Below are 22,519 nucleotides of genomic sequence, written 5' to 3'. Positions count from 1 at the left end.
AAGTGATCAGAGACTACATGAGGCTAACATCTCTTTAAACTCTCTCAAATGTAGTTGAGTTTTGGAGCCGACTTATGTGGTAGGAGGTTGGGCTGTACCGGTCTGTCATTTTGAAGACAGCTGAGTTACAAGGTGAAGCTGTCAGTTTGCCAGTCGATCTACGCATATTAGGGCCACTGTACAAATAAAAAAATGAGTATATTTCTGCCAAAAAAACAACACAAATATTTAGGTTAATCTAAATTTTATTTTTGGAAAAAACAGAAATTTTGAGATTAACCAAGTTTCTAGAAAAAAAACATGGAAATTTCTGACTTTCAAAAGTTGAACATTTTTCAATTTTGCATTTCAAATGGTTTTGTTTTTTCTAGAACTTTCCATCTCAGAATTTTACTCTTGCTACCTTTTGATTTGTTCCATGAATTTCTGGCCTGTTCAGAATGTTGTTTTATGTGGAGATTTGCGTACAAATGGTAAATCTTCTTGTGATTATCCATTATGATGTCACTTTATTTTATGTTTTTGATGGTAAACCATATATGGATTTGATTTTCATGTAGAACAAAAGCCAGGTCAGTTTGGTAAACCAAGAGATGGCTAATACATAAATGGGCCCCGGGTCACTTTGAACCAGAAAAATTGGACCCCGAGGTCAACAAGGTTAAGAATCCCTTGGAGCTGCTCTAGAGGGACTATATTTCTCGGCTGGCCTGGGAAGGCACGGTCAAAATATTTGGAAGGTTTTTCCAGCTCAGTACAACCCTGTACAACCCTGAAAAGGGTAAGGATGTTTTGGTAAGTAAAAATATGCCAGCAGGGGTTTAAACTTGACCCTTAAAAGCAGACAGATTGTAGAATAAAAAATTATTCTGGGATGAATATTTAGGCACTGTGACCAAACATTCTTGTAAACTTCATGCTGGACAAGTATCAAGGGCGCTCTATTTGGTTAGCTGAGGTTTTAGTTTTAGTGAATTCAAGATTGTTTAAAGAAGGCATGAAATACAAGGCACTTCTGATACAGAAATCCAGAACAACATGAGGGTAATCTGGCAGGAACTGAAGGACACCTCAAACATGATAGAGCTATGGGTTTCCAGGCCCCCATGGAGCTGTATTGTTTTTAATTATACGACGCTGGTTGAGAACAGACCGCAGCACCAATGCTGCTCCATCTCTGAAGCTCCTTTAGTGGAAAACCCCCTGGATGCTGGAGTGTTCTCTGGTGTACATGCTTTCTCTGCCCAAGCACACACACTCTCATCTCTCCAGCAGAGAGAGATGAGAGCACATGCACTGACATTTTCTCAGGTCCTGTCAGTGTGTGTTCAGTCATGCAGCAGCAGAGTCTGGCTTCTACTCCAGCTGGCCATGTGATTGTCTGAATGCCACAGCCTGCTGCTGCCTTTCATATGGAAATGCAGCTAGGAGAGCCTGGGAAGCCCATTAGGAGGAATGGGAAAGTGACAGATTAGGAAAGACAGCAAAAAGCAGAAAGACGGCGAGCTCATCTTGTTTGCCCTTTACTGCTGCTGCTGCTACGGGTTCCAGGATGGATCAAGCTAAGAGGAAAGGAAAGAATCTGATTAAAAGCTTGTTTTAATATTTGGGCTTCCGGTCCCTGTTTTCATTTGAATCATTTATTTTACTCACAAATGTCAATAACATGTCATGGTAGTAATATCAAGGTAAATAATTCTGGTTTGAAAAGCACACATTTAGTAGGCATGTTATTAGACTCTCCATAACATGTCTACCAGACTGTAGTAATGGTGATGTTCTGCAGTGTTTAACACCAATCCAGCTCAGGTGTGTTTAGATTAACCGTAGTGACTCTGTGTGTGTGTTCAGGTGCGCTGGATGATGTACTGGATTGTATTTGCCTTGTATACAGTCGTGGAGACAATCACTGACCTGACTGTAGCTTGGTGAGTAACCTGAATGAAGCACATTGCTAACCTTAGCACATACACGTGCGCGTGCACACACACACACACACACACGCACATATATATATATATATATATATATATATATATATACACACACAGACACATTGGAACGTAGTGAAGCATTCCTGGATGTTAGCATATTGTGCACATCCTGCAGCTAAAAGCACTAACCTCAGTTTGTTCCAGCCAACACTGGATTCTAGTTTTCTGGTCTGACATTCTAATCAGAATTTTGACCATTCATTTTTTTTTTCAAAAGACTGTAACACAAAGAGCCCAGTAATTATTAATGACCTAAGACATATGCTGCAGGTTTTCAGTATTTAACCAGCCCTCCACTGGTCAGAGCCAACCCAGGGAAAATGACTGATACTGAGTTGTTGCTGACCACTTAATTTTTTAATCTACTCTCAATACACTAGTCTCGGAACTCAATAAACTAACTCTTTTGACATTTGGAGCAATGCCCTGTTGATAAAAACAAAAAACACAAAATTAACAAAATAGCTTTTTTTCTAGCAGAGGTAAGGCAGATTTTTGGATAAGATTGACTTCACATAAGTATTGGCCAATCTGTGATTTCCCAAAATGAAGGAATTTATGGTCAATTTATTTGTCCATTGTTGATTCCTTTTCTTATAAATGCTGTCAAACTGAATCTCGACTTTTCTTCACCTAATGATGAGACCTGAGTGAAGTTGGCCCCCCACCTTCTTCAAATTGAACAAAATTGGTGTCAAACGTTTGTACAGCAAACATTTTCATTTGTGGCACTATCATTTTAAAAATATTAATAAATGTTTCTAGAGCTCATCAAAGGTCAACCAGCAAAATCAAGCAAATCAACTGTGATTGATGCCATGTTTAATTTTATTTTGGTAAATGTTGACTGACCTCCGTTGACCTCTGGAAACATTTATTCATTTAATCTTTCATTTTTGCTGCACAAATGTAGCACAAAAGTTTGACACCAATTTCATTTAATTTGAAGAAAGTAGGGGGCTAACTCCACTCAGATAATAATAATAATAATAATGATAATGATAATAATACATTTAATTTGTAGGTGCCCTTCTTGACATAGTGTAACACAGAGGTTACCAAACTGTGGGGCGCGCCCCCTCGGGGGGGCGCCGTGTCATTGCAGGTGGGGCGCGGGAAGCCGTCTGGATGAAAAACAAAACAAAACATGAACACTGTATGTGCTGGGTTTTTACCTTAGAATGGCCAACTCTCTGTTATTCCTATGTCAATTTGATACAGTAGAGGCTTCCACACTTCCCATATTTGTGTCCTCTGTCACTTTTATCAGCAGTTAAAACTGTTTAATCCATTGTTAACATGTTGTAACCTGTTTTTCCGAGCCGCCTTTAAACGCAACATGAGCGCTACGACGCTCGCGCTGGGTTTACACCTGTGAAGGAGACCTGCTGCTGCTGTGCGGAGCTACGTAGGTTTGTGTTAGAATCACGGCAGCAAACCAGCAAAACGCAAAGAACTTTTCACAGTTTTTTCCTCCAAACTAACCGACTGAGTTGAGTGAAGCTGTTGGATGCAGGTAATGTTAGCTAAAAGATGACTAGCTAATATCAATACAGAACCTTAAGCTTAACAAGTACCTTGTAGGCTACCAATGTTGGTGTCTATTTTCAGCTACTTCATTTTGCCCCCAAAAAAGTCGACCCCCCCCCCCTCACACGCCTAGTTTCAACCAGACAGCCATTTGTAATCCATAGGGGGGGGGTGCAGAAAATGTTTGGAAACCACTGGGGGGGCGCAGAAGAAAAAGTTTGGGAACCACTGGTGTAACATAATGTTTAACTTGATGGAAGTGGCCATGTTGACTGCATGTCTGAGTTGGAAAAGCAGCTCAGTCCTGAGTCCCATGTGAGCCAGCAGCTTCTCTGTCTGTCCAGGTTCCCTCTGTACTACGAGCTGAAGATAGCCTTTGTGATCTGGCTGCTGTCGCCTTACACCAGAGGAGCAAGTCTCATTTACAGGAAGTGTCTGCACCCCCTGCTGTCCTCCAGAGAGAGAGTACGACCATCCATCTTTCTCTGTCTGCCTCTGAGAACACGTTTAACTTCTGTTGAGAATAACAGAACACGTTTAACTTCTGCTTCTGCTGCTTTTTACCTGATTAAACTGTCCCCAGTAAGAGTGTTATTGATTGTATCCGTCTAGGAAATAGATGAATATATCGTGCAGGCCAAAGAGAGAAGCTATGAGACCATGGTGAACTTTGGCAAGCAGGGATTAAGTATTGCAGCTACGGCTGCTGTCTCTGCTGCTGTCAAGGTGAGTGAAAGAACATTTTCCATTTTGAATGTATTTCTTCTAAATGAAAAGAAGTCATGTGTTAATGTGAATGTGTCTGTTATTCCAATGGTGTGCTTCTTTGTAGCCACACTTCCCAGCTGAGTTCAGACTAACATGTCTGGGATAACTGGGTCTGGATATGGGAACCAGTTCCAGTCATAAATCTGCCCAGTTATTCTGTCTGTTTTTAAACTTGTAATGTGTTGTGTTTGAGTACACTATGAGGATAACATCTATCTGTTAATGGCCAGGTATCTCCAGGCTTGATCTGAAACTTGAAGTGTAATGAACCACCTGTGACAGCGTTGCCCCGCCTACAGGACACTGACAAAAAATATCTCCCATCAGCCCCTCCTGCTTAGTCTTTTCTACCAATAGACCACCTTGGTTCAGGACCAACATAATGGGAGTATATGACCTAGTCAAGGTTGGACTGAATTGTTATACAATGATGGCAGATGCTTTGAAACTCTGCTGTTGTTTATAAAGCCACTCTTTAAAACAAAAATGTGGATTATTGCTTTCTCTGAAAATATTGTTCATACTTCATGTTCTACTGAACATTTTATCATATTTGCTCCCCTCTCATGAACAGAGTGGATCCTTCAGCTCTGTTTGTTATATTATACTGATTCAGAACCTGCATTTTAACAGGGATGTGAACTCTTCTAGATGTATTGTAGTTGTGAAAATCAACTTTGGCAGAGTAGGTTCTGATGTTCTAACGTAGTGGATGCTGCCAGGTTCTGACTGTACCAGAAGCGGTTCCATCAGTTCCATCGGAGACATTTTCTTCAGAAAAGAATGAAGCAAAGGAAACATTTGAGCAGTTTCCAAATTTGAACTAGTCTTCACTGTTTCCTTTGACCCTAACATGACTTGTGTTTTTCTTCCTCTGCACTGACATCCTTCAAAGTGTGTGCACCTCAGTATGCTCCTCTGAGAGGTAAAGAACAAATAGCATGCTTACTTCATACAGTGCTGCCCATCACCAGCCTCTCACCATACAGCCATGGGTAAAAGAAAATACACCCTCTTTGGACTCTTGGCTCTATTATATTAGGACATCATAGCAATGATCTGGTCCACCAGGGTCTATGAAAAAACACATTAGTTACTAAACCAAAAAATGACCAAAGTGGAAAAATGTTTGGTAAGAAAAGTAAGTACACCCTACAACTGAACTGATTTGAATGAGTGAGTGAGTGAGAACAACCTAAATCTGAATGAACTCTCTTGTTTCATGGCCGTCCAAACTGCACGAGTACGATCTTTTCACCCCCAGAAAATCCAGTCTATGCTCCTCCCATAAGTAGAACTAAATCAGATACTTATCTGACTATTTCCAAAATAGTATTCTGAACCGTAGGGCTGGCGTATCGCTCTAAATATTGATTCTATCAATACCAAGGCGAATATTGGTTTTGGATAGAAGCTAGCTTTATGAGATAGATACTTTTATGTGCTGTTTCTCTTTGCCAATTAATCATATTTGCTCATAGAGGAATTACAGTTTTAATTATCAAGAGCTTACATTTTTAATTTTAGAGCAGAACTTTATACCTTTGTGATGTTTGCAAATATGAATATGGTTTAATATAATGTTTTTGTGTGAATTATCCATCCATCCATTTTCTGACCTCCTTGTCCCTATCGTGGTCAGGAGGGGCTCTGGTGCCTATGTCCAGCGAGACATATTGTGTGAACTATTGAAGGAAAAATAATATTATTTAGTTTGCATGCAGATTACAGTTAAATAATTGGATAAACAATTGTCTATTGTAGAAGGTAAAAAGAGAATCATTTTATTTATATTGTAGTTGGTTAGTAAAAAAGACTTTAATTTTCCTAAAATCTTTGCCCTGCATTTTATCATGATCAACTAACTAAAGTCAAATCCATCAAGTTATTCCATGATGATCGCATTTTGAGAAGAAAGTATTGATATTGGAATTGGCATGGGTCATACTGACCTTGTAGTTACTTGGGGTCGGATTGGTTCCCAGTATAATTGATTGGGTGAGGGTGACAGGGTAGACTGAGTGAATTCTGATGTAAATAATGGCTGAAAATTCTAATTCTGAAAATGATGAAATTTGTCTGGAGTGCACCACTCCTGGTCCGACTCCACATCCAAACAGACTACAAACTTCTCTCTAGAAGTCAATGTTCCGCTAAAGGCTGCTGCTACAAGTTGTGCTTCGTTTTATTAGCTTCCTTCATCTGGTTCTGATCCTGTGACGATGCTATAACTTTCAAGAACTTTAAATTCCCTCCATAGAGGCAGCGTCCATTACTACCTCTGTTTACAGAGGTAGTAACTTTAGAGAGTTGCTGTGTGACGTCAGCGTTCTTCTTCTGCTCATGCGGGTCGCTTTGGGGACACAAACCGTTCACAGATATCTGATTTTGGGCACATCAGTCAGTAGAATGAACAACCACACACAAAAACATCCGATTCAGAATTGAACATCAAGACATGCTGTGTTATCATGGCTGAGGACCCATTGCACTTCAGTGTTGCTTCAGTTTATTGAGGCTTGTGGATATTTGTTTCTTCAGTCCAACATGTTGATTTGTGGACTGTCTGCCTCTGCAGTGCTTCGATCTGAATCTCTGCTGCCAGTCCTGTCAGACGAGAAAAAAACCTTAGAATTCCTACTTGTTTGCTGCCATCAGCTCTGTCGTTTAGTCTGCCTGGTTAGTAGTTTTACTTTAGCATTCTCTGCACCAAACACAGTCTACAACAAGGGTGTACTTAGTTTATCACAGTGATTCCTTTGATAAAGACTAGATCATTTTCTTCTGATGTGCTAATAAATAAACCCTAGAACTAAACAGGGAGGTGCTTTCAGATCTGCAACCCAAAAACCTTGGTATGGATTTAATAATTCAGTGGCTTGCCAAAAATATTTTCTATTTTTGCAACTATGATTCCCAAATTACCTTTGACTATTTCATATACGAGGCTTTATTATTTTTCTTACTTTTGTTGTAGTTCCCACTCATTTTGTCTAACTCTGTCTAAACTATGCCAGCATAAAGAAATTGTTTATCTGTTATTACATAAATTAATGTAAGGATCATATTTCATATGTCTGTATTTCAGTTTGGCCTTATTAACCTTTCTGTCCTTCATTTATTAATGTAACAGGACTGATTTACTAATGTGTTGGCTCTTTATCTAACTGTAACACAGAGTGGCTCCTCATATTGCTAGCATCTTTAGCTCAATGATAACCAAGGAGAGCAAAAACATTCTAATTACTGATCTTATAATTTTTCATACTTTGTATTTTTGCAAACAGAACTAATCTATAGGCTGACACAATCAGATTCATTGCAATGAATCAATTATTGAAATAGCCATCAACTAATCTAGAAGTCAATTATCGTTAACTAGAGTATGCAGATTAAAAAAGGCAGTTTACTGAAAGAACAACACACTCAGAGTAGAAATTAAGTGAAAACTTTACAAAACTCTATGCATTTAGAATTTAAGATAAGAAAACAAAACAACCTAATTTATTTATAAATGTGTTCTACCCAGAAGTCCTCAAGTAGCAGTTTTAGCCTCACCTCTTTCAAATTCTATTTAGAAAAAGCACCATTAGCTACCCAGTTATTAATCGATTAATCAAAAAAAAAAGGCTGAGGATTTCACATATTGATGTTAGATGTATGCAGTTAGCTGAAGATTCATCCTTTGTGTTCACTAAAGGAATGCTGCTATTGCATTTTAGGCAATAAAATGTTCATTTTCTCATTTAAAAAATGACTTGAGTTATTTGTTTATTTGCATCCTTTAATGTATTTCCAACTTTGTATAAAAAGACTTAAGTGGTTAAGTGAAAAATCTGCAGAATGTGCCAATTTTTTATCTGTTTAATCATCAGAATAATCAATGGAATACTTGATTATTAAAATAATCTTTAGTTAACTTTGACCTGTTGGTAGCTGGCCAGTTGAGCGTCTGTGCTGCTGCTCAACAGGAGTACAGAGACGTTTACTTCTCTGTACTCCTGGACCTGAGTCAGAATGAATGATGGAGTAGAAATGATGCAGACACTGAGAATCGTGAAGACAGATAACTGCTGCTTGAATGAAGAGTCAGGAATTCACTCAACTGATGTTTCTGCCAGTGTTTTGTAAAAGATGTTTATGCTTTTTAGAATGAACCATGAAGAGTTTTACGTATATTTTCTGAATGTTTCATTTTTACTTGTTTCCCTCTGAACAAGAAGAGCAAATGAGGATTTTTTTGTCTGTTTAACACCAAATAAACAGGGTCTTTTTTGTTCTGGAGCCAAGTCTCACCTGTCACATATTTCTTTACTGTCTGACATGTAGACAGTAATGGAGAGAAGTGTTGAGCTGTGTGAATTTACGTTGCCTGTTGGCTTGTCAGGGTCAGGGAGCCATAACAGAGAAGCTGCGCAGCCTGAGCATGCATGATCTGACGCAGATCGGCCAGCAGGACGACAGAGGAAACCAGCTGTACCCATACAACCCCCACTCAGCTAACCCGGCCTCCAGGAGGTCCCAGAACACCGACCCAGCCTCCAGAGATGGTATGTACAGACACACACAGACACACTCACCTACACACACTCAGAAATATGTTTGGATTTCTCTCTTTATTAGGATATTGTCGTGACTTTCATGCATTTCTGGAGCGTCCAGCCAACCCTCATGTACAAGACATTCATTCAGTCTCGTACACACACACACACACACACACACACACACACACACTCATGCCCCGACACATTGGTAGGCAACTAGAGGTTAAGAGCCTTGCTCAGGGTCACAATAACCTATTGAAGGAGGAAGCTGGAATCAAACACACAACTTTCCCCTCTGATCAGTTCTGGTGAGTTTCACCTGCACAGAATGTGTCCACATTAGCACTGCTCTGAACATCCAGGAGAAAGTCCAGAGAAATGTTTCCCTCTGTCCCAGGATGAATCAGTCATAACTACTTTTCTTTATCAGAGCCTGTGATGTTAAAATCCAAACTCATGACCACAGGATCTAAACATGGACACTCCAGGATCACATTTGAGACACAGAAAAATCTAAGTTTCTGAACACATAACAAAAATAAAAACAAAAAAATTATTTTCTTCTTTTCATGAAGCTTCCTCTAGTCCTTGCTACCAATATAAAAAAAGAAAAGACGAACAATCTTAATATTTATTATTATTATTATTATTATTAGTCTTCTTGTCTTTTTTATGGAAAGAGGCTTGTTAACTTACCTGTAACTGCACTGTAATATATTGTATTTATATCAATGGGACCCTTAGGGACTATAGATGAAAACTAGCATCTGTGGCTAACTCAGTAATATTTTGTAATCTACCTTGTCCCTTTGAAATAAACAACAAGAGCTGTTCTGGTCTGACCTCGGTCTTTAATGTTTTAGGACTGATCACTGCTGTGATGTTCTCACAATAAACACAGATCATATAAATATTCACACCCCAGTGGGCTCCACAAACTAAACTGAAGAATAGACCTGATTATGGCTGAGGCATGGCTTGGTTTTCGGGGGTTACAGCTACTTTCTGTTCCCATTCTTTGCATTGCTAATTGTCAGGTCGCCTCCTGGCTGCATCAGAAACAGATCCAGGTAGCCTGTCATCACTGCACTTTGTCCACTGCTGTTTGGACTGATTTTCTCTGTGTGCTGTTTTTCCTCGGCTTCCTCCTTCCCTCCATTTGGCTGGCATTTCAATGAAAGCACTCAGCAGCTGTTTGTGAAAGAGTGTGTGTGAGATGACTTCCCAGCATACAGAGGGGATGAGGTGAGATGAGGTGTAGTGGGGATGCCAGCAGAATGCCAAACACATACTCACTGCTCCTTCTATGCTTGTCTTTTTAATACATGCACACACATGCATGTATTAAAAAGACATGCATGTCTCTACATCAGCTCTATATTTTTGAGCTGATTGGAGCTCAAAAATATAGAGCTGCAGAGGATTATATAGGAGGAGAAAAGAGATTCCAAGGATGGATACAGGAAGAGTGACAGAGGGATGGGAACATGGAGGCATCATGTATTCAGCTCAGGCAGCCAGAACCTTGGGTTACCTCGCCTGCTCTACAGCTCCCTCTCGTGACCAGATACACGGAATACAGGTGGAATAAATTATATCATCAAATATTCCTGTTGGACTTATTTACTCCTGGCTCACAGCTCTGTTGCTGATGTTACAGACCTGCCAGTGAGTTGCCATTGAAACCTACAGTGGGATGCATCTGTGTGAATCATTCTCACATATTTTCTTCTGTGAACACACATGTTGGTAATTAGTGGCATTGCAGTAGATGTAAAAGATTGGACTTGATTTATCTTTCCATCAACAGCTTTGAGTTCTGACAGCGCACAGCTGGCGTCTAGGCAACCATAGCCTGGGAACCATCACTGGGTACATATCTAAGGAAGCTTGTATTGTTGGGCTCTTTTCTGTGGATCTCTGACCTGCCAGGTGTTTTTGTCTGAAGGTTGATGGAACAATATTTGGCTCTGTCTTTCACATTCAGGGTGTTGGAGAGATTTACCACTAAAGTGACTCTGTGGAATCCAGAGGTTCAGCTGGAAGTCAAACTCCAGAGTTCTGCTGGGTTAATTGTCTCTGGTACAAACCATCATTGATTGGTTGAATTTCTTCCTCAGCATGTCATCATGTTCTAGATCCCGGCTTACATATTTGATAGCGTTTGAAACAGAAGCTCTTCTAAAAGTGACAGGACTCTGAACAGATTAGCTCTGAGCCAGCTGGAAGGTATGTGGGATGAACAGCAGAGTATCTGCAGCAGTAAGACCCCGTTTCATTGGTCTGTGGAGGGAGGAGCATCAGCTCTGAAGTTGATGGGAAAAAAAGTAGGTTTTTTTTCCCATCAGTAGAGAACATGGAGAACAGTTGAGGGGAAGTGCTGTATTTTCTTTATTCAGTCAGTTGTTTGGTGTTTGTTGATCTCCTGGGAAGTTTGCTCTCATTCCAGCTCTTCTAACTAGTTCCTGTCTGTTTCCTTGGATCAAGTGGAGAGCCAACCCTAGATCTTATGTGGCAACAGCAGGACCTAAGACCAAAAACAAACAGAAAGCGCACACTTTCAACAAAACCAGGAAATCCCTGGTAAAACAGCTGTTGGGGTCAGAAGTCAGCAAGTCAGGAAGCAGCAGCAAGGAAGCCATTGTTTTCAGGTGGTGTGGGTTGGAGCGCGGAGCTGCTGAGTCAGAAGGTCCTGTTGGTCCTGTTGGTGCGTGTTGGATAGGGACGGGCAGATATGTGGGCGGGCCTGCATGGCGGGGCGGGGCGGGGCGGAGCGGGGTCGCTCCGTGTGTTCAGCCATCTTTGTGTTGTTACAGAATTCAGAACAGATAAAGCTCTAAGCTGAATCTGCTTCACTTTGAATTTAGGTCTTACTATTTTAATATCATTTAAAGTCCTCAAACTGGGTTAGTTTATGTGTTTTATTAAATAGCCAGTCTACCACAAGATGGCGGTAAAGATTACCTTTTTCTTTCATTTCAGCCCTTTGGTTTGTTGGTGAAGCTTAGAGCAGGAAATCTGAGCTTCTGACTCAAAAATAATTGCATAATTGCAGCTAATGTGAAATCTGTCTCCATTCTTCTGACTTTAATCAAAGCGTTTAAAGTTTATGTCACCCTTGTGTTGATACCACAAAAACAAGTAATGTGTTTTGGCGGTATGGATGGACTCGTTATGCTTATGAGGTTGTTTTTGCACAAAGCATATATATTATATACAATTTTAGCTTAATTAGTGCTCTACATATGTTGTTTTTCATCCAACGGCCATTTTGGTGTCTGTATACTCCAGTTAACAATCAATCTGTTACTAAATTAGTTGATGATTACTTCAATAACCATCATGATTAATCTGATTAAGTGTGTGTGCTCTAGGTAGCAGAAACATGAGGGTTCTGCTGAGCTCAGCTGCACCTTCACTTCTTTAACACACACCGGCAACACAAAGACACACAAACATGAACACACATTCTGGTCGGAATGTGTGCATGATGTGGACAGAGAGGAAGCTGAAACTCCTCAGTGGTGCCACAGTCATCAACATTCACAAGACCTTGTGAGAAATGGAGGAACCCGCCTGATGTTAAATCCTCAGTCTACTTTTCACTGTTGTTCTTCTACACAGTTCTCTCACAGTACACATTATAATAATTATCTTCCCATATGGTTAGGTTTGTTGTCATATATATGTTTTTACCACATGTAACATTCCGTATGCCAGAAACTGGCATCTGATGAGGGAAGGAGAGACCCGATGATTTAATCCTGGTAGATGGAAGTTATTCAGCTCACCAAAGGAAGCTTCACACACAATCACGTCGTTTTCATTGATTACCGTGTGTGTATCTTTTGTTTCTTTAGAGTACTATTATGAGCAGGAGGATGGGTCTGATGACGAGGCTGAGCCAACGTTCTCTGAAGATGAGGCCGTCAGTCAGAAAGGACTGAGACGTTCCCAGAGCGTCAAGATCACAAGATCCAGAGTCCGCAAAGATGTAAGTGCCACCAGACCCTGCTGACCGGGAAAATATGGGAAATACACTCCTGAAGGGACAGACAGGGAATTTTGTCTTCCGCATGTGGAGATTTACACACTATTTAAATACGACAAAAAAAAATCAGACTTTCAGGCAAATCCAGACAATTTAACAACCTCTGATAGAGCCTTTAACTGGAAGTGAGGTGCTGAGTTCCTGAACATTCTCAAATCTTTGTTGCTGCAGCTGAACTCCTAACATTAAAGTTCAACTGGAACATTCTTAGTTGTATTTTCCTGCATGAGAGGCTAATACAGCATGATGATTGCATGCTTTCCACTGAAACTAATCCATTGCTAAAACCAGACAGTCCCCGCATTTTTCCCTGCCAATAATTAATTGAGAGTTTCCAATGTTCTACAAAAAATGGTCAAAAACATTTTGTTTAAGTGATGGCTAACTCCCACCTGCAGGTGGCAGTATTTCTTACTTTACTGCTGCCTCTGTCTCACTTGATATCAAGTTATAGTCTGGGGTGAAAGTAGGCGGGTATGGTCGGGTACTCCGTACCCCTAAAAGATTTAGCAGGGGTACCTGCAAGAGAGAGGAGCGGCTGTCTGCTGTAAAGAATCAATGGGTTCACTGTGCAGCTGTGAGTGCACCCGTGACTGATTAGTCAGCCGTGACTGATTAGTTTTTCAAGAACAATCTAAAACACAACTTAATCAGTTAATAAATAGCTTTTTTCCAATTTCATATTGTTTCTTCTTTCTTCGTGCTTTACTAGAGCAGATGTGCAATACGTCGATCACGGAAGGTTTTGAGTCGATTTCAAACTGAACACCGCCAGAACACTGAGACCATCACATCCTCCTCTGACTCCTTTTAAAGAACAACAAAAAAAATTTAAAAAAGTGTTCAAATGAATGACCCAACAAAAACAATAATCTCAGTAATTATTGTTTCAACAAGGTGTTGCACAATTCTGTGCATTTTGGTTCCATTACCAAAATAACTATCAAAGCAGGAGTTTAAAATTAACTAATCAACCACCGCTGTGTTCAGGGGAATGCTTATTAATAATCGCAAAATAAGTATCAAGCCTGAAAACCTAATATTGTAACGGACTAAATGTTAACGTAATCTGTGCTAGGCTCAAGGAGTGCGGACAGTTTCCGCGGCAACGGGTGTCCTTAGAGAGAATAAAAAGGTACGAGTGGTTTAGAGTTGATCACTTATTCGGGTTATTTTACATTTGCTGCGGCGTTTTACAGCCACTGTAGTTTCTGAATGTTCAACAAACAACAAACTTGGACTAATTACCTCGTTCGTCTGTGAGTTTACGTCATTCATAACAAACATCAAACACGGTAAATATGTTTCATTAAGTATTTTACAAACAAATGGCTTCTACAGCGATAATAATGTGAAATTAAATTAATTGTCTAATTAAAAAAAACTTTTATTGCTCTCTGGCATCTTGCTTTGCGCTCAGTCTGAGAGGTTTTTCCTCTATCAAACTATTTTTTTGCTTCTTATTTAGTGGAAATATTGATGTTGATGATATTTTCTCCAAAATGATAAACTTTTTCAACCTTTATAGCTCCATTGTTGAAAATGAAGCTCTAACATTCACAAATGACATTGAAATTAAAATCCAGTCCAACATCTGGTTTGAGGTGATTCCTCTGGAACCTGTTGGAGGAAAAATATCCCAACTCCAGAAGATGTGCTTTTAACCTAACAGAGCTCTGTGGTTCCTCCTATCAGTATGAGAATCAGGGTGAGGAGGCTCCATGTTAGGAAGACGAAGTGGAAGCTGCAGGATCTTCAGAACAAACAGGTCATGATGCTAGGCCTATTGATTCTGTCTGGACACAGAATCAATATAACCAGTTTAAAAGCTAAAATGAATGGTTATATGCCAGACATGGAAAACTGGGATGCACTCCATGCCATGATGTTCAGAATTTAGGTCTCATGGCATCTCGTGGTGTCAATATGAGGGAAATACAGCTTCATTTTGTAGCAATTCAAGAGCTATCCAGCTTTTATCGCTTCGCAAAAAAATTCATCAGCACAGAAACTCCAAAGCACACAAAGAAGCTCCATATACCGTATTTTCCACACTATAAGGCACACCACCTTCAATGAATGACCTATTTTAAAACTTTTTTCATATATAAGGCGCACTGCATTATAAGGTGCATAGAATAGATGCTACAGTAGAGGCTGGAGTTATGTTATGCATCCACTAGGTGGAGCTGCACTAAATGGAATGTCAACAAAACAGTCCAACTCCGGTCAGCGAGGAGAGCCTTCGCGACTGGGCCGGGGCGTGGCCAGACGATGGTCACCCTTCTCCGTTTGCGCACAGCATGTTCGTGGAGAACGTGGTGCTAAATGACCTGCAGACGACCTGATTCTAGACGGTCGGTAGGTAGATAGGTCAGTCAAACTTTTTTTAATAGATTACAAACCAGCGTTCTGACAACTATTCCAGCATGCACCGTGCACCTCTTCTTCTATGGGTGAAAATGAAGTCGGCGGCTGCTTACAGTAGTTGCTAGACCTGTTGTAGCTCAATATTGGTCCATATATAAGGCACACCGGATTATAAGGCACACTATCGGCTTTTGAGGAAATTGAAGGTTTTTAGGTGTGCCTTATAGTGCTGAAAATACGGTATATACTTTTGTCATAGTACCCCTGTTAGTTTGCAGCCAACAGGGGTACTGTTAGTCGCAAACCAAAGACCCAGTCTGGTCTTTGGTCGCAAACCAAAGACCAGACTGGGGCCAACAGTTTTAGAGCTCTCAACTTTTTTCTTTATCTCCAGCTTCACAGGCTTCAGTTCATTTTACAGGATGTCATGCAGTCAAACAAGAGGAGGGAGAATCTCCCTATCATCTGAACCACCTGGCTTTTAAGGGATTGGCTCCCACCAGGACTAATTAAAGAGGTGGAGATGTTTACATTTCCAGAAAGAAAGATCAAACATTTGTACTAAACTATATTCCTAAAAAAATGTTTACACAGTTACAATTAACTCAAACAAAGCTAAAAACAAAAACAATCTGGATCCAAATAAAATCAAAAATACATCTTTCCTGCCTCTCAGACAATGGATTTTCCCAATGAGGCTGATTGAAAACACCAGGTCCTTGTCAGCACTGCTCATGGGCGCGCTTCCATGGCAACACCTGATTGGTGACCTGTTAGGGAGGGGGCAAATCCATAGACATAAGGATAGACGCCTCATGGACCGTTCTCGCCTATTGTCGCTGACGAGATTTAGGGCGGCCATCTTGGAGCGGTACTCCAAGATGGAAGCGGTGTCATTGTGTTTAGCAGGCACAATGACGTATCAGCGGATTTAATCGATCATAACACACTTTTTTGTTACTGTAAACCATATTGAAACATCTATCAAAGCTACATTTATAAACAGTTGTATTTTTTAAGTATGTTTTTAATACATAGTTCATCATATTTAAATATGCTTAGTGGCTATAACAATAGAATAGGAATGGAATATTCTGATATCGATGTATGAAGAGCATATTACAAAGCACACAGCCGTTTATAATTTATTTAATAAATTATTTAGTAATATCAATATATATTTATATAACTATGCAAACACTAATAAATAAAGATTAATAATGGCTCAAATAAATGATTAATACTGAATTATATATATATAAAAACATGTGTGTGTATATATATATATGTATATATATATATATATATATATATATACACAAACTAAAATATGTTTTTCAGCCGACGAGTCCAAAATCCGATGCGAGATTCATCCGTGCTGCAGTGAATCCGTCTCTCTTTATAGATATCTCCCTCTTCTTCCTCACATCGTGTCTTTAGGAAATTTTCAAAACAAAAACGGAAGATTTAGGATGTATATTACTTTTGACAGAGTGAAAGAATATAAATAATAGTCTTTACCACCTGTGTAAACTTTGCCGGTGAATGTTATAACACATAATATAAGTTTTATAATATGTGTTATATTGTTTCATTTCTAATATAGGCCCTTGTGTCAGATAATCTAAATCAATGTTAGAGAATAATTAATTTTTTTTAGATTAACAGAATCTCAGTTAGCCTTCATAGCGGGGCTGAACCCGTATTACACCAAGGACTGTAGCTAATATTAGCTGGTATCTCGCCGGTGGACATAAATACAGTAAAGTAATATTCTAATCACAATATATACACAATAATATGTCCATCTTACTTGTGAAATGTTGTCTGTGGAGCCCTCACATAGATCCGAACAACAAAATCCCTCAGTGCTGAGGCATCTTCTGCTGTTTTGATTGAGCAAAGTAGGAGGGTATACCGCTCCAAGATGGCCGCCGTATTTCCTGCGCCGGAGCGGTCCATGAGGCGTCTATGCTTATATTACGTCTATGGGTAAATCCCTCACAACCCCCAAGAATTTAAAACTACTTTCACCCCTGGTTATAGTTTACGGAGCCCCCCAGGGGACATGGGGAATTTTTTTTCTTTTGCGTTCCCTCGCAAAACTTTTGCGTTCCCTCGCAATACTTTTGCGTTCCCTCGCAAAACTTTTGCGTTCCCTCGCAATAATCTTGTTAACCGTTCCTGCTCAATCTGCTGACCGTGGTCTGAAGACACAGGGGAGATGTTTCTCCAGGGCCGAAGTTTCTACTTCGGGGTTAACTCCCTCGCACGCCTCGAACATGAACCACGCGGTGGCACGGAGATGGTTGAGGTTAACTTTTAATAACTCCAGCTAACAGGTGAAAGCTGCACAGACTTTTCTTACAGCCGCTGCTCCGGTCGTCTCCTACTCACTCACACCGCCTCACACACACTGACCCTCCCCCTCCCTCCTACAAGGATGCAGGGGTTCCTTTTGCATGCAGCGCCCCCCTTCAGACCGGAGGACGACTGCCACACATCTCTTGCACCCACACAACTCACTAAGCTAAACATCACATACAGTGGAGGCACTTTCCGCAACAATCTACTGATCAGTTCATGCGGCATAATTGATACTGTAAGCCTTTTTTACGGTGGAAGCCGTACTTTCTGCTTTAATACAAGCTTATAAGGTTTTTCCATGGACTATTGAGTTATTATCGCGGGGTAATAAGTCATCTGATTGTGTCTCTATTGTGTTCGTGTCTGAATGGTTTAAAGTGCTGCTTTCTGTGCCGTTCCATCTGAGCCTTAACAGACATAAACATGCAGTAAATAAATCGATTTTCAATCAGTTTTTTGCACCAAAGCGTTAATAATAATAAACACGTTTTATTATTATAAAACACAGCAAACTAATGGTGGTAGACGGCCGCACTGGATTAACTCGGGGAATCTCATCTGTCCGTGTATCAATCAACTCCTAACCTCTTCTTTGTTCTGTCACAATTATCGATTTTTTAAATTTTTATTATGCTCCAAACTTTGCGAGGACTGACCCACCCAGCTCACCCGCTGCCTCACACACCGAGCCAGCAGCGTCACCTTCCCATTCATACTTCATGACAGTCACTCCCACATCGACACGCCCACCACCAGGTGTCAAAGCCGCTGCTCTGTCATATCAATAATTACTTATTTCATTCATATTGCTCTTATAGAGCCTCAGTGAAAACGTGTTTATTATTATTAACGCTTTGGTGCAAAAAACTGATTGAAAATCGATTTATTTACTGCATGTTTATGTCTGTTAAGGCTCAGATGGAACGGCACAGAAAGCAGCACTTTAAACCATTCAGACACGAACACAACAGAGACACAATCAGATGACTTATTACCCCGCGATAATAACTCAATAGCCCATGGAAAAACCTTATAAGCTTGTATTAAAGCAGAAAGTACGGCTTCCACCGTAAAAAAGGCTTATAATATCAATTATGCCGCATGAACTGATCAGTAGATTATTGCGAGGGAACGCAAAAGTTTTGCGAGGGAACGCAAAACCTTTTGCGAGGGAACGCAAAAGTATTGCGAGGGAACGCAAAACCTTTTGCGAGGGAACGCAAAAGTTTTGCGAGGGAACGCAAAAGAAAAAAAATTCCCCATGTCCCCTGGGGGGCTCCGTAATAGTTCATGAAAAATATAGTGAAAAACAAATAAATGAAAAAAATTGCTATTCAAGTTCTTTAAAGAGTAAAAATGTTTGTTTTCAATCTGTCTGCTGTTATTTATGTTTCTCATCTTTGTTCTTCTAGATGTAGAGTTTGGAAACAGTTTGATGAGAAAAAGATATTGAGACTCTTTGCTAATATTTCTAGTATAGCACCACAAAATCAGGGAGTTTGATTGCAAAAAATCACAAACAATCATGAAATTGTGGAGGGAGGTCAGAGGTCAACGGCTGTGTGCACTCCTTCCTGTCTGTGTGTCCATTTAAAGTGACAGAGTGATTTCAGCTGTAGGTTTTCACAGCTTCACCTGTGCTAAAGATGCTGAGCTGAACATCTCTCAGCAGTAACATCCTCCAGTAAGCTGATTCTGGTGCAATCACTGTCTTTTCTGTCACCAGCAGCTTCGTTATGGATCACTGAAGATCAAAGGCAAGAAGAGGCCTGCGCTGAACTCTGTGAACTACGGCGCGTCATGAGACCCTGCAGAGCTGCCTGCTGATTGGTGGATGATCTTGTTTTCCCACTCTGACGGTTCACTCTGCTGGACTCTATGTGATGACCAGTCTGGTGACATATTTATTACCTGCGGCTCAGAGCGTTTCCCCTCAGTGTTTTCCAGGGGTATTATCGTCTTTCTGTCGTCTCTCACTGGGACTGATGGATTTTTATTGGAGTGGGAAATATCTTGTCTTTATGTTTTAGACACATTCCTCATCATCTGCTCTTTCACTTAATATGAATAACATGGTACCACTGTGGCTTGGCGATTTCAAATGTTGCTAATAGCTTTAGTGTTAATTTTATGCTACTGCTTTCCAAAATATCTGACTCCATAATCGGAATAAAATATTATTTTCATCATCTGAAACATTCTTCTGGTTCATGGATGTCCTCACGCGTGACTTGTTAGGTTTGAACACATGTGGACCATTTTGTTTCTGTATGTTGGATCATTTAAAATGCTGTTTTCAAACCATTGCTTGAAGCAAAACGATGCTTTTCGTTTCAGTGTAGGCATGAGGAGAATTTCTGACTGTGCTGCTGCTTTCAGCTGCTTTTCCTCCGTTAGACGTGGCAGCAGTTGAGTCATGTCTCAGAACAGGAAGTGGGAACACGCCTGGCTCCAAGGGAGCCAGGCGTGTTGGAGTCTTCCCAACACTTTCATTCTGTCAAAAAGGGGAATTCTCTAGTTTTTCTGACTTTCACTTATCTACCTAGGGAATATCATGGTTGTAAATTTCAAGCTTTAATTATTCTGAGTGTTAATGGTTTGCTTTTTTATGACTTTTTTGTGATTTATATGCTTTTTATTGTAACAGCATAATTTGCACATGCATATCCTCCCATTATTTTATATGTGCTGATGTTTTCCATCTCATTTTGTCTTATCTAGTTTTCTGTGTGGAGACAGACCAAACCATGTTAGCCGCAGCACTGCTGCATCCTGTGGAACTCAGGATTTCTCTGAGCCAGTTTTTTTTCAACACCCTAATGAACAACCTGCATATGTGCAACAGCAAGCTGCACATGCTCATGTGTTGATGTCCATTTAATGCTTATACCTGACTAAACCAAAGGCCGATGTGCCCACCAGGGCTGTGTGGACACAGTTTTTAAAATGTTTTGATGAGTTTGCTGAAGATACACTAAAATAAAATCTGCCTGTCAATATAAAGGCCAAAAAAAGTGCAGCTTTTATTGTCTTTTATGCTCTAAAAACATTGTTTCTTTGTTTCTCCCATCATCCAAAATCACTGCAATAAAAGCATCCATTCAGTACTTCTAAACCACTGCTATGGCACTAATGGCATCATGAGAAAATGTAAGTATACCAAACATCCAGTAAACTGCTGAGACAGACCAAACCATGCTTGTGGAAGTAAAACCCCAGATGTTGAGCCATGTCAGACAGTTTAGTAGGTAGTTCTACCAAACACAGGAAATGTTCAGAAGGAAATTCAGAAGGAAACTTCTGAATTTCAAAATTTCTTAAAACTTCTGATTCTGGTATTTAGCAATTAGAAATGTTAGTAGTGAGTGGAACTAAAGCAGGAAACGTTTGGTTTGATTTGTCAGATGTTGAAAACATAAAATTGGTTATACAAATATCTACTTTCAACTGTATAGTCATTACACATAAACAGTAAAGTGTCGACTGCGTGTATGAACATCACGCGTCTAGAAGTTTCAGTCTTGCTAGAAAAATAATACCCAAAAAACACCTGAGCTCCCCCTGCTGGTATTTTTCGGTTAGTGCATCTACTGAAGCAAACTACACAAACATGTGATCTAAACTACTGTCACTCATTCAAGTGGCATTGAGTTTACATGTGTCCTGTAGCTCATAATGAACCAGAGGTCAGATGTTTTTTCATTGAATCAGACCAAACTTCTCTTGCTTTTCAGGCCAGTTAGAATTTGTATTTACTTAATGCCAAAAAAAAAACTGTGTTTTTTTTAATGCAACTTTCTTTGATTTCAGAGGTTTATATACACTTGGTGAGTATCAGGAATAACTATCTTTTAAACTCTATGACATGGGTCAAACCTTTTCTACAAACTGATAGGTTAGTTGAAACCCATCCGAGTTAACTGGAGTCACAACCTGATAAAGACTGATCTGGTTCTGATCTGGGAATGACTGTGGAACCTCTGGAAATTATGGTTCATGAAGGATTCTTTATAAAAATTTAAAACAAGGGACACAATTATAGACAACCTCAAGTATCTTCGTCATGAGGCTGTCAGAGTGTCTCCAGAGTCGCTGTAATACAGACTGCTAGAGGACATTCTTCCTGCTGACAGCCATCAGCATCAATAAGTGAAGAAAACTGTGATATTAGGTAAATTTAATTTTACCTCTGGAATTAGAAAGTATTTTTGAATTGATATTTTGTCCATAAACTACTTTGGAACTAAGTAGTTCCAAAGTAGGTGGTTAACTCAGAGACACTGCCCATGTGGAAGACCCGTCTTGGGTTCAAGGTTCAACTTCCTGGCTAAATTCTTGAGATGTTGCTATAATATTTCCACGTAAAATAGATTTCTGAAGTGCACCAGTCCCTCCTGCAATAAAACATGGTGCTGCCACTCTGCACTACCCATCTGGGCTGGTGAGCTCTGAGGTGCAAACTTCCCCCATTTCAGTTCCAAATGTAACAGTCACCATGGCCACAGACTTCAGCTGCAGCGTTAGGACAGGGGGGATGTCTCTGAGGTCCCTCTTTGTACACGAAACTCTTTACTTAAATCAGTGTTTCTCAATTCCGGTCCTCACGCCCCCCTGCCTGCATGTCTTAGATGTTTCCCTTCTGCCACACACCTGGATTAAATATTTTGGTGATTAACAGGCCTCTGCAGTACTTGAAGGTCATGCAATCATTTGAATCAGCTGTTCTGGAGTAGAGGCACATCTAAAACATGCAGAGTAGGGGGCGTGAGGACTGGAATTGAGAAGCACTGACTTAAATCAATGGAGCCAAATCATCCATTTTCCCTTCCATCTGTATTTACCAATCTATAGGTATGAACAACATGCCACATGATGTTTATAGCTTTATGTTTTGG

The 22,519-nt window shown here is 40.1% G+C and overlaps 1 protein-coding gene across 4 annotated transcripts in view; it reads left to right on the top strand.

Annotated features, from left to right (window-relative positions):
* The window catches only part of reep3b (receptor accessory protein 3b), a 51,135-nt gene extending 30,497 nt beyond the window's left edge, over nucleotides 1-20,638 (top strand). For 3 of the 4 annotated variants that reach the window (XM_088016546.1, XM_088016543.1, XM_088016545.1), the window contains 6 exons: nucleotides 1,852-1,928; nucleotides 3,869-3,989; nucleotides 4,137-4,250; nucleotides 8,680-8,842; nucleotides 12,697-12,830; nucleotides 19,351-20,638. In XM_088016546.1, coding sequence (XP_087872672.1) covers nucleotides 1,861-1,928; nucleotides 3,869-3,989; nucleotides 4,137-4,250; nucleotides 8,680-8,842; nucleotides 12,697-12,830; nucleotides 19,351-19,428 — 678 coding nt within the window. In that variant the 5' untranslated portion in view covers nucleotides 1,852-1,860 and the 3' untranslated portion in view covers nucleotides 19,429-20,638. The remainder of the gene's footprint in view (nucleotides 1-1,851; nucleotides 1,929-3,868; nucleotides 3,990-4,136; nucleotides 4,251-8,679; nucleotides 8,843-12,696; nucleotides 12,831-19,350) is intronic. The other variant, XM_088016544.1, reaches the window with a different exon arrangement.
* The last annotated feature ends 1,881 nt before the right edge of the window (nucleotides 20,639-22,519 follow it).

This window comes from Poecilia mexicana, unplaced genomic scaffold (assembly GCF_051168715.1).
Source record: "Poecilia mexicana isolate PSO_F unplaced genomic scaffold, ASM5116871v1 scaffold_19, whole genome shotgun sequence".
NCBI lineage: Eukaryota > Metazoa > Chordata > Actinopteri > Cyprinodontiformes > Poeciliidae > Poecilia > Poecilia mexicana.
This window is presented reverse-complemented; position numbering and strand designations above follow the sequence as displayed.